This window comes from Natator depressus, chromosome 1 (assembly GCF_965152275.1).
Source record: "Natator depressus isolate rNatDep1 chromosome 1, rNatDep2.hap1, whole genome shotgun sequence".
In the NCBI taxonomy this organism is placed as follows: Eukaryota; Metazoa; Chordata; order Testudines; family Cheloniidae; genus Natator; species Natator depressus.
In genome coordinates, this window is record NC_134234.1 from 50786288 (window position 1) to 50799209 (window position 12922).

Genomic DNA, 12922 nt, shown 5'->3' on the forward strand with positions numbered 1-12922 from the left:
TGGTAAGAAGTAATAATACATGACAGATTATGCCATCTGAAATAAATTGTTTGGACCCTTTTACATTTTGGCAATAGTCAAGAAGCCAGTAACTATCCTGCATATGTTAGTCTATGCAAAAGTATACTTCAGTTGAACAAAATACAATAAAGAACATATTTGTAAAGAAAATACGTAGGTATATAGATACTTTTAAGAAGTCAGTTTTTATTTAATATTTATGATTTGTGAATGTTTCCCCCCCATTGCCCCATTTGATACTTACAAGCTGGTATAGGTCTTGGGGAAGCTTTTTCTGTTACAGTATATCACAGGGGTGGCCAGCCTTTGGCTCCGGGTCCGCATGCAGCTCTTCAGAGGTTAATATGCGGCTCCTTGCATAGGCGCTGACTCCGAGGCTGGAGCTACAGATGCTAACTTCCAGTGTGCTGTGGGGTGCTCACTGCTCAACCCCCTGCTCTGCCCCAGGTCCTGCCACCACTCCCACCACCCTTCCCCCGAGCATACCATGCCCTTGGTCCTCCCACCTCCCCACCAGAGCCTCCTGCATACTGCAAAACAGCTGATTGGGGCAGGCGGGAGGTATGGGAAGGGAGGGGGAGGCACTGATTGGCGGGGCTGCCGGTGGGCAGGAGGCACTGTGGGCTGGAGGGGGGTAGCGAATGGGGGGCTGCTGACATATTACTGTGGCTCTTTGGCAACGTTCATTGTTAAATTCTGGCTCCTTCTCAGGCTCAGGTTGGCCACCCCTGGTATATCATGTTTGCCATTTCATCCTGTTTGAAGTTGCTGTGGTTTAGGAAGAAAATACTTTTAGATTTGCTCTCATCAGCATTTTTACCCTATATTGGTGGCTTTTCTGAAAAGATCAACTTCTTAAACCATGGCCACTTTGAACAGTGAGAAACTTCATAGCTTGGATTGAAGCAATCTGTTTATAGAAAGCATCAACAGACAATACATCCTAGGGTATCTAGAGCCGTGCGTGCCAACTTCCGGTAGATACACCATTGCTGAACTGCCAGATGCTTTATGCTGACTAGTATTCCAAGATGCTTTAAACATGAACTTTTTCACCAGTACTCCCTTTCTACTGGGCAGAAATTGGGGGTTTGTAGCAGTCCATTATTTTATGGAAAATTACAGAATCCATACAAATGAATGAGAAGCAGGAGATACTGTTGGTTTAGCTAAGGTTTTAGTGTTCCATCTAAAGCCCTTTGAAGTCAATGAAGATGCTCGTATTTAGTTTCTTTCTGGGTGATATATATTTGACAAAATGTAACAGGGCTCAATAGGTCTAAACCATGTGATTGTAAAGTTTGATATGCACATCTTGGAAATAATCTGCTTCCAATATCCACATGGAATAAACTAAAAGCGTATATCCTGGTCTGACACTGGACAACTCAAGTAGATAGTACTCTGTACTACCACATGCAAGACTTGGGTTTAGTTACTCCTCTCCTGATCTCCAACCTAGCAGATTACGGCATGTCCTTCAGGGTGATGTGCTTATCTTAATTGAATGGTATACTTGATTTTGCTTTCTGGCCATGATCTTATTTAATCTTGACAAACTCCAAATGGAGTTTCTATTTAGTCCTCAACAATTATTGAGAATTATAAGCAGAATTATAATCTCAAATGGGGAAGGACAGTTAAAAGCTTTTGACCAAGTATGACAATTAAAAGTTCAAGCTGAATGTGTACAATATAACACTGAAGAACATTGTATTAAAGAGGAACATATGGTTGGGCCTGAAATAAAAATTCAGAAGTTTCTCTGAGTTCCAAGTTGTTCTCTCCTTACAAATTTACCAGCATCCAGAGATGAAAACTATTTAGACATTTGGGATGAAGCATTTGATAAATTTAGCTAGGATTTATCTTTAGCTGCATGGTAGACAATATAGAAAGTACTTATCACAAAGGACTTTTTAGACTATGTCTAGTATCCAAATAACAAAGAACTGGACTGAAGTGTAACAAATGTTGCATCTGTTTTTAAAAAAGATGTTGGGGTGACTTTGGGAATTACAGACCAGACTTCTCTATCAGGAAAATTTAAAAATGACAGGTTTCAGAGTAACAGCCGTGTTAGTCTGTATTCTCAAAAAGAAAAGGAGTACTTGTGGCACCTTAGAGACTAACCAATTTATTTGAGCATAAGCTTTTGTGAGCAGAAGCTTTCACTTCATCGGATGCATAAATTGGTTAGTCTCTAAGGTGCCACAAGTACTCCTTCTCTTTTTAACATTTAAAAATGGAATTATAAAACACATAAATGAACATAACATAAGGACAAACCAGCAATACATCTGTAAAGGAAAATCTTACCTCTCTAATCTACTAGAATTCTATAACCATGTCAACAAAATAGCAAAGGAAAACGAGTTCGCATTCATTTGGCCTTTCAAAGAGCCTTTGATAAGATTCCTCAGAAGATGCTTTGAAGGAAACTAAATAGTCATATGGTGAGAGGTAAAATATTGTCCTAATTAGAAACTGACGAAGAGGTAAAAAACACACGAGTAGGAATAAATGGTCAGTTTTCAAAATGGCAGAAAGTTAAGAGTGGGATGCCACAAGGTAGTGGTCAAGAAAGCAAACAAAATGTTAAGATTAATAATGAATAGGAATGAAAATAATTCTGGAAATATCATACTGTTTTTACATAAATGGATATTATTCCCTCACCTGAAATACTATGATCAGTCTGCTCACCTTGTTTCAAAAAAGGATTTATCAGGAATACAGGATGTTCAGAGATGAGCAACAAAAAGGGATTAGCAGCCTGGAGAGAGTGCCATATGAGGAAAGATTAAAAGACTGGGACTGCTTACTTTCCAGAGAAGATGAGTAAGAGAGGTCATGCTAAATGACTACAAAATAATAAATTGTATAAAGGGTAAATAAGATGCTCCTTTCTCACCCTACAGGAACAAAGAAACATTGAATTTGTATGAATGGCATCAAATTTTAAATTGGTAATTTATTAATATGTAATTGTGTAGAACTCTTTGCCACAAGGTATCATTGAGGGCCAGAGGTTAGTAGGGTTCAAAAAAAGATTGGACATTTATTTGGATAATGCAAAATGTACAGTTACATCAGCTGCAGGAGTTTCACAGTCTGGCTCTACAACTGAGAAGCTGCAGAGACTACATGTCTTCTTATATGTTACAAGAACAGCCGACTGTGTAAAAATGTTATAGCCAGTCAAAAAATCAGCAATATTCACTGCATGGATTTTGTTCAAAATTTAAATGAAGATTTTGTAAATTAGAAGTCAGTTTTTCCATTGTTGTATTCCATTTCATTTGAATTATTTTGAGATGACATACGCTCACTCACATACTCTTAGGCCAGCAGGCATCTGAAAGACCTCTGAGGCCTGTGATTTGCACTACAGCATGTGTTGCTTTGCAGCAACTCATTATTCCACAGTTAGGGGTAGTTTTGCTGTGCTCTGGAAAGATAATCAGACCCTGTGCTGTCCCTGTGAGAATGGACAAATAGGGGTTCTTCAAGAATCTAAGAACTCATGGGATGAGAGTCAGAAGGGGAATGGACAGGTTGTTTTCAGCCATATCAGAGTGAATTTTTAGAAAACTCCTCAAGTAAACAAACTAGAGGTGGTAATATAACAAGTTAGGATTCCCAGCCAAACAGTCTGTGTTTAACCTAGTATGATATGCAGGGTTTTTATCTTTTTTACATTACATGGTTTTACTGTTTACTGTGTGAAAAATTTTTTTAAATGTTATTGTTTTATGTAGTTACAAGCTATATAATGAGCATAATGCATGTTCAGGCATGTCTCATTTAATTACTATTTTACGTTGGCTAAATATTAATTAGTGTTGTGTTTTTTAGTCTAATTTGAATCATAGTGTTTGTCATACAGCATGAATGGTATAAGAGAACCAAATAAATTGTTCCACTAAAAATACTTAAAATTTGTATGTAAATATTCATATATTTGTTTTTTAATGGTAAAACTTGAAAGGGCCTTCTGTGCTTTAACTGCTCTATTCTCTGTAGAGTTGTGGATCAGATTTAATTAGATACTTTAGTGTCTGCAGTGATTTTTTATGCTCTGTGTGTCTGCAGCCTTTGAAAAGACCACAAAGAGATTAAGGTTTCAGGTGCTGTGTCATCAGTTTTGATCATGTTACACAACAGAATGCCCTAATGCTTTTAATAAGGTAATTTAGTGAATTTAATCCCTATCTAGATATTAGAGAAAAGATGGTGGGTTTAAAGCTGTAGCTTTTTCTATTATTGCAATTCAGTACCAGCTGCTTCAGTAATAGAAACCTACAAATTGTGATATTTATGGTGTCAAAATCATTGAATTTCAGCTTAGGACTTCCTTTTAAACTGTGATAAACTTCACAGTGGGCACTACTAAATATTAATACCAGCTCAGATTTGCTTCCTGTTTACTGAGCTTTCATAATTCAAGTTGCATGTATTTAAATTTTAAAGACATTTTGCCATTCTGCTAGCTTCCTTTCCATATTTGAATGTTGCTGACTACAGAAAAGTCCACTCACCTGAAACTGTTTTTGTTTATCATGTGCCATCTTTTTATCCATAAAATTGTGTTATATCTGTTAATACAATGGATAATATGAAAAAAAAGCAAAGAAAAATTAGGATTAAAATATAACCTTCTTTTCCATGAAGACTTCACAGGTTCTTCCTTTTTTAAATAGTTTTGTTAAACAGCAGTTGGAAGATCTCTGATATTTAAACATATTTAATTTAACAAAGGGTGAGAAGGTAGTGCTCTTCCTAACTCGTATCATTTATTGAAACAAGATTGAGGAAGACAAAAACTATTTAATATATTATAACAAAATATCTGCTAAAAGTTAAGTATAAGAAAAATATTATAAAAATTCTTCCTTAAACATCTCTTGTCCACAGAAATAAAAAATAATGCAAGTATGATTTTGTGCAAACGGGAAAGATTGTTTGTTTTTCTTATAAGGTTATTGTATGAGAAACAGAAATTCTGAAAACTTTAAGTATCATGCAGCTGTTCTGTACATGTGCAAGGTAACACACTATGCTTTCTCTCTGCCAGGAGTTAATTCCAGAGTTTTACTACCTACCAGAGATGTTTGTCAACAGTAACGGATATAATCTAGGTGTCAGAGAGGATGAAGTTGTTGTAAATGATGTTGAGCTTCCCCCTTGGGCAAAGAAGCCTGAAGACTTTGTCCGGATCAACAGGATGGTAAGAGGGATTTTAGTTAAGCTTTAGTAACAAGTTCAGTGTTTTAACAAGCTAATATATCACTGGCTTTTCACCTCTTCAGAATTAGGGTTAAAATGCAAGAAGAAGAAGTGGGGGAGGAGTTTCCATTCAGCTCTTATTTAACAGGACTCTTTATTGTACAATGATTTTTCTTCAATGAGGACCAATAATGGAATTGTAAATTCAGTTATTTGCTCCCTCAGGAGAAAGCAATTTGATGGGCCTCAGTTGGACAATGTAAAATATCCTGAAGAATTAAGAGCCCAGTCCTGCAAAATACTGAACATTTGCTGCAAATAAACACAAAGGGAGTTTGCAGGAAGTATTCAGCTCCTTGCATGATTGGACGCTGTTCAGTTTCCATTCAAAAGGAATTAATTGTTTGTGCAGGGATACTGAGCTACTGTGCCAAGTACTATATTTTCTGAACGGGTTTTGCAAAAGTAACCTTCCAACTCAAATCACTACCAAGTGTGCAGAATTGTCACTATGAAACACCTTAATCTGTAATGACAGGTTTCAGAGTAACAGCCGTGTTAGTCTGTATTCGTAAAAAGAAAAAAGAAAAGGAGTACTTGTGGCACCTTAGAGACTAACCAGTTTATTTGAGCATGAGCTTTCGTGAGCTACAGCTCACTGAAGTGAGCTGTAGCTCACGAAAGCTCATGCTCAAATAAACTGGTTAGTCTCTAAGGTGCCACAAGTACTCCTTTTCTTTTTTCTTTTTACTTAATCTGTAATGTATACTTTTTTGCATAAATAAAGTATTTTTCAATAAATTAATATACTTTCAAGGAAAAGATATAGAGGTTTTAAGAGGAGACTGTTTCTTCTTCTCTGTTTTCAGCCATAGTATTTCACCTTCTGGGCGTCTGTCAAATTACGTTGGTGACAAAGTGGCTTGATTAGTAGTATTGATATGTGTATTTATGCTTTTTCGTAAAATTATAATAGAATTTTAGTGGAGCATATTCAGTAGTGTTTTCCATTACCTAGATCTGTGTTTTCTCTGCATACATGATCAAAACTTGTTTATATTTTGCAAGGTTGTTCATAATAAACTGAGCTTTTTAAAGATAGTCTGACCTTTGACACACATTTTCTCCTAGAATTAAAATCTATCTTAAGTAAAAATTATTTATATTTATTTCATCTGCCTATATTGGCAAGTTTTCTTACATATGTTAATATTTGTTCATGATAAAATTAATAATAAGATATATTTTTAACATTTTTAGAAAAAGGAAGGTATTTCATATACTATATCACAGTTCTCAACAACTTAATTACTATTTTCCTGAAATGGATCTGAATCAAAATACCCACTACTTACCTGTGCCTACAGATTATCTCAATATATGTGTGCCCAAGAGGTGTATAGATCTATCTACTTAGAGACCACTGCCTAAAACACCTTTTTTGGAGAAATGCTACTCCATCAGCATATTGACATTAGCAATGCTGCAATTTAATTCCTAGAAATATATCTTTTAGGGAACGGTGCTTCTGGGATTCACATAAAAACAGCCCTCTAAAGTTCAAAAGAATAACTGAATATTAAAACACCTACCCTATCTTATAATAAAACACTAGACACATATGAAAGAGGACAGTCTTGCACTGTTAGGGAGACACTAAATGGTATTTTCCTTCTAAAATATCTGACTGTGAATTTTTTGTTTTACAGACATAGTTATTTTAAGATTATTTTAAAAAGTTAATAGTTACCAGAGACAATGGCAATGTATGGGTCCCAATGTTAATCTCACCGAAGTCAATAAGAGGGTTACTATTGACTTCAATGAGAGTAGCAGCAGGTCCATTTTCTTTTATTCCTTACTGAAATAAAATAAACAAACCACCACTTTTGGAGAAAATAATTAAACACACACACAATTCAATTCCTACATGAAATTTTAGAAATATTTTTTATTCTTTTATACTAAAGTTGGTCTCTCATTTTATGTTTAAAGGTGTAAAATTTTAAATAGAGAACAAAGACAATATGTGATGAGAAACAGTTTGAATGTATGCATGATGTGCTAATCTGTGATTTCTGTGCTGCCATTTTGTTTCTGCTTTTGGAAAAATACCTTAAAGAGTTCTGTCTGTAGAGGTTTTGTGCTGCGATATTTATGGTTGTTGGAGAAAATAGCTGTTTGTATGAATTTAAAGTATGGTATGTATGCCATTTACAGTGCTATGCATTTAATAAAGGATTGGAGCTAAAAGTTGGAAACACCATCCAAATGTTAGGCTTGCAGAGGGAAAAAATGAACTCTGTATACCCATAGGTATGCTCAGACTACTAGATAGGCTAATTTTAGGATTTATGGATTAGTTGAATTAGGGACTTAAATTGATTGAATATTTATCAGACTCTTAAATCCAAGAATTATCCAATTCACATATCATCCTAACCTACCTATCTCCCCTGACTTTAGCAGCCTACTGTTTTTATCCAATTCTTGATGGGAGATATTTTCTGGATGACCTTTATTCATCCCAACATCTCTTCCACAGTGAGTGGTTTAATAGTTGTTGAAGATTAAGTCCAGTCCTCCACAAATCCATACAGTTTTTCAGATAGCAGGCCACCAGTCCTTCCTCGTCCTTATTTGGCAATAGTACTGCAGAAAATAGTCTTGGATTGCCAATGCTAATGGAGAAGAATCTTTAGTGAGCCTGGGGTTTCTCAAGCCCCAGCATATATAGTTCAGTTAACCAGAAGTAGCAGGACAGCATATTAATGAAATTTACAAATAATGCTACATTGGGAGATGTAAGAAAAGAATAAATAGATATTCAATAGGAAGAAAAAATCTGTTAAGTAGTAATGCCAAAAGGGAGTTGGGGGTGATAATGAACAGCAAATTTGATATGCAATGTCCTTCGGCACCAAAAATGGCAAGTGCAATTTTGAGCCCTGTATATGGAATAGAGCATATAGATAGTCCCTTTATATGACTCTGGTGAGACTGCACCTGGAATACTGCATTCATTTCTGGCAACTTAAAGGCAGAAGGATATTGACAAATTAGAGTGAGTTCAGAGAAGAGAAATAATGTAAATGAGGGGGGGACTATTTAAAGAAAATAAGGAGGGGTTTTTTTTAAGCTAAATGTGTGTAGTGGGCTAACTGATAGCTAAGGCAGGGAAAACGTGCAAAAATGTTATAAACACCAAGGAACTTGGAATAATAGGATTGAGCTTAGAAAGGGGAAAAAAAACAGGTGGATTTACCAGAAAAACTTGATATTGAAATCTATTAGATTATGGAATAGATTTCTAATGCCCCATCACTTCGCATTTATAAAACTAGATTAGACAATATACAAGAAACTGTACCATAGAAAACGTTTCTGAACTGTGAGAGGAGTGGAAGGAGATGTCCTAATAGATCGTACCCATTTTTAATGTCTGATTCTACATGTATTTGGATTGTTCAGCAGATTTATTATTCAAATTGCCCATCTCTAGCCCAAAACTTTGGCTTGTCTTACAAAAATCTATCTAAAGAAAAATATAGCATGAGAGTGGTACCGATATCTCTAAAATGAGATGAGCTTGCCCCAAGAGCTGGAATTTGTTCAGCAGGCTTAGCAAAATGGGTACTGTACATATTTACAGGGAAGCCACAGAAATCTGGAGGCTATGTCAAGACACTGTGATCCTGATCCAGAGCCCACTGAAGTCAATGGGAGTCTTTCCATTATGTTGGATTGAGCCGTATGTGATACCACAAACCATAGTGTGGGTATTCAGTATTTTCTAGTTGACAGATATTCATGTACATTTTGCTCACCATAGCCATATATAAATTATAATTCTATGTATGTGGACAGAAACACTTATTTACATCTTGCTTATGCATTCATAGATTGTTAAAATAAATAGAAATAAACAAATCAAGAGTTTCAGCATTACGCACAGAATTTGACTTAGAGAGATGGCTCCCATCTAATCTATTGGTTAATAGGCTTTTTAGAATTGGGAAATGAGGGGGTTTTGTAGGGTTTTTTCATACTTAATAAATATGTGCACTGTGGTGGAAATGGCTGTCCATTAAAATAAATGCCATGAAACTTGTGAAAATTGGTCTAATTAGAAAGCTTGGAAAAGTGATTGTCAGGTTACTTTTAAGAGCTGTTGTGGTACATTCTAAAAGCACTCGATTTATACATCAGGGATTGTTGTACCAGTTTAATTTATCCATACATAGCTAGACTGATTACTACTGACTTACTCATGAAACATTAATAAAGCATTGTGTTCAATGCTAACATGATTATGGTCTGACCTCAGTGATGTCACAGAGGACAGAAGCAGTAAGTGTCCCTGATAACATTACCCTAATGCTGTGTTCATCAATCATAATCTACCATTTAAAAAAAAAAAAAAAACTTCCACAGATGTGCATCTGTAGTCTTACTCAGCCTCTCAATCCCAGCAGACTTCTGGGGGTTCTGAGAGCCAGAAATAGAACATATTCAGCCAGTAAGTCAGGCATGTTAAATTGAGGCAAAGAACTCTACTGTGAAACACTGAAGCAAAGCCTTTTTAATAAGCATTCCATAGTTTAAAAACAAAAGATGTGATCTGCTGTAATTTACATTAATTATAATGATATTCTGATGGTTGAACATGCATGTATTATATTACAAATTATAGTGTTGCGTAAAATGCATTTACTATAAATGACATTTTTAGAAAGACCACTCGGTTTCTGGTTTTTGTAATTCATATTTTGTTGCTCTTCTATATTTGTTATTAAGGATGAATTTTCATCCTTTCTGTAGAATGATTTATATACACAATTTTTAGCTAATATTTACATTTTTGAAATCATTTCATGACTACTCAGAAGCTTGGGTAATATTTCCTGGTTAACAAACATTTAATATATAAATTGAAACCTTGGTTTTGGTAGATAGGGTGGTTGAGTGCCTATTTTTCATCTATTGATAGGAGTTGACAATGTTTTGCACTGAGTAAACACAACATGAGAAAATTTCATTTTGATGTGTTGGTGGTAATTTTTTGTTTGGTATTATTTTGTATGATTGTCAGGATTCTTACTGAACACAATATAAACACATTTAATTCAGAGCAATTTAAATCTAAATATGACAGCTGCCGTTGTACACAATTATTATTGAGAAAACACAGTTTGCATAGCAAAAGAAGCCTGATTAACCTTACTATATAGAGAACCCCATTCAGGAAACATCTTCCTGTGGAAAGAGATGACCCCAAAATATCCCAAATGCATTGAATACAATTCTACTCAACCGTTATTAGACAATCACCTTCCTTAAACAACCAATTCTTTTTCAAATTGCAATATGTTTAATGTTTTAAAGCCAGAGAAGAAGAGGTTATAATAGTAATCAAGACAGGAAATGGTTGGGGTCTGAACCTAGAGTCTTATCTGTGCTGAAGAGAGAAAAGTTTGGGTCTTAAAAACATTGACTAGGAGGAATCAGCACAATTTATGCACCATTTGGGTGTACTACCTTTTAAAAAATAATTAAAATCTTTTTACGAAAAAGAACAAAACATGAAGGAAAAAATGTGACTTGGCGGTAGAATGTCTCCATTTGAAGATGAAGCTTCCATCATATGTAGCAGTGCCCCAAACAAATCTAATTCCACACCTCCACCAAATATTTGTTTCTGTGTATTTTTGAATTATGGACAGAGAACACACTGGGTAATAGCTGGTTGCCATTTAAGAGTAAACATCTATAATAGTTATTAATTATTGCTGTGCTTCCTTTAGACAAAAATCATGAACATTTTATTTATTTATTTTAAAAAATGTATTTACTTGTATTTCAGGCTGGAAACATGCATGGCAGTGCCAGCCATAAAAGAAGGATTATGCTGAAATGGCCCTTGAAAATTGTGTTTTATAATAATAAGCCTGACATATCTTAAAGATATTTTATTACCAATATGTGTGTTATGTTACAATTGTTCCTGGAAATTAATGATAACACAAAAAATTCCCACACCCCGTTTTCCTGACACTACTTCACATATCCTCCAGGAAACCGATACACACATTGCTGGTATTATATAAGTAGTGAATTTTCAAAAGAAAAAAGGGTAGTGGGTTTGGTAGACCAAATTAGGGAAGAAGAGTCTGTGTAGTGAATAGCGTGAGTAAAGATACAGTACAAAGAGAGGTAGAGAAACAGGGCATCAAGACTGATAGTGGAAAAAGTCAAACATAGGCCAAATCCAGATTGTAAAAGGTTGAAAGGATATCTGAGGTTTCCAAAGAATACCTCTGTTGCTTTATCACAGCCATTTCAATAATCTGTACCAAAAAGGGAAGACTGTAGTCAGGACAATAACTGGTGAAATTGTCAGCCAATAGTACATTTGTTGAGCAAGGCCCTAACGTCTGCTTGTTCAAGGGAAATTGAGACCCTGCCCTCCCATAGGAGGGCATTACTAATGTCAGTCAACACTGGACCCAATACTTCCCCACTTGATTATATTATACATGAATACAGGTTGAAGTTACCACCACACAGCGTCTCTAGAACTTCACTGAGAAAACTGGACAGAATTCTCAGAATCTGGCCTTGTATTGTCCCTTCCAGATATTGAACTGCTACCACAAAAATATCTAAATGAGCTACTTACGCAAGGGCTGACTCTTAGGGCACAGAAGTCTCAAAATTCTTCACACTGATAGTGTCATGTATTTGGAATTAATCACTGCCCGTACTTTTCTAACTTAAAGATAGTAGTAGTAAAGCTGAATGATATTTTTTTTTGGAAAAAATAGTCTATTTGCCAAAAAATCCAGTTTCAGTTTGATCAAAATGTTTGTGTATTCAGGTCAAATTCAGCAAATAGTTTCATCTGAATAAAAAAAAAAAACAGGGAGGAGAGGTAATTCTGAAAACACCTAACAGTGTTTCATTTAAAAATTTTGCTATTTTGGTTCAACACAAATTTTTGTTTCTGATTTTTCAGGTTGGTCACCAAACCAAAAAATCAATGTTTTGCCCATCTCTAATTAGTAGTAGTATTATATTACTATAATTCAAATGTATATGAGGTGTTGTAATTCAGGGACACAGATATATCCAAGGCCAATAGTGTTAGGAATTGTTTGAAAACTTACAATCCTTTGGGAACTCTAAAGTCTCAAATTCAAAATAATGAAAGAGTCAAGTCCTCACAAAACTCCCACAAGCTCCTACCACATTTAGTCCTACAGCACTTTAATGGGATTTTTCACATACTCAGTATAATAAATATGCTTGTTGAATTTTTAAAAAGCAGACAAAAGATATGAAATTCTACTTCTAAAATGAAGCTCATTTGTGCTTCATAAAATAGAGAAGTTATTAAAGAACAGTTCATACATGTGAAAATATGACCTCATCAAAACTGCCAGTGTTAGTAAGAAAAGGAGGACTTGTGGCACCTTAGAGACTAATTTCAGAGTAACAGCCATGTTAGAGACTAACAAATTTATTTGAGCATAAGCTTTTGTGAGCTACAACTCACTTCATCGGATGTAAGACTTACTCTGGAATGATGAGCTGCTGAGTAAGTCTTGGCCATGCAAGATAAACTGCCTCAGGGCAACTTTGAACATACACACCCAACTCGTCCAACAATGAT

At 35.2% G+C, this 12922-nt stretch overlaps 1 protein-coding gene across 6 annotated transcripts in view; it reads left to right on the top strand.

Annotated features, from left to right (window-relative positions):
* The window catches only part of NBEA (neurobeachin), an 844329-nt gene that overhangs the window by 763838 nt on the left and 67569 nt on the right, over nucleotides 1–12922 (top strand). For all 6 annotated transcript variants that reach the window (XM_074959554.1, XM_074959563.1, XM_074959572.1 and 3 more), the window contains one exon: nucleotides 5099–5251. In XM_074959554.1, coding sequence (XP_074815655.1) covers nucleotides 5099–5251 — 153 coding nt within the window. The remainder of the gene's footprint in view (nucleotides 1–5098; nucleotides 5252–12922) is intronic.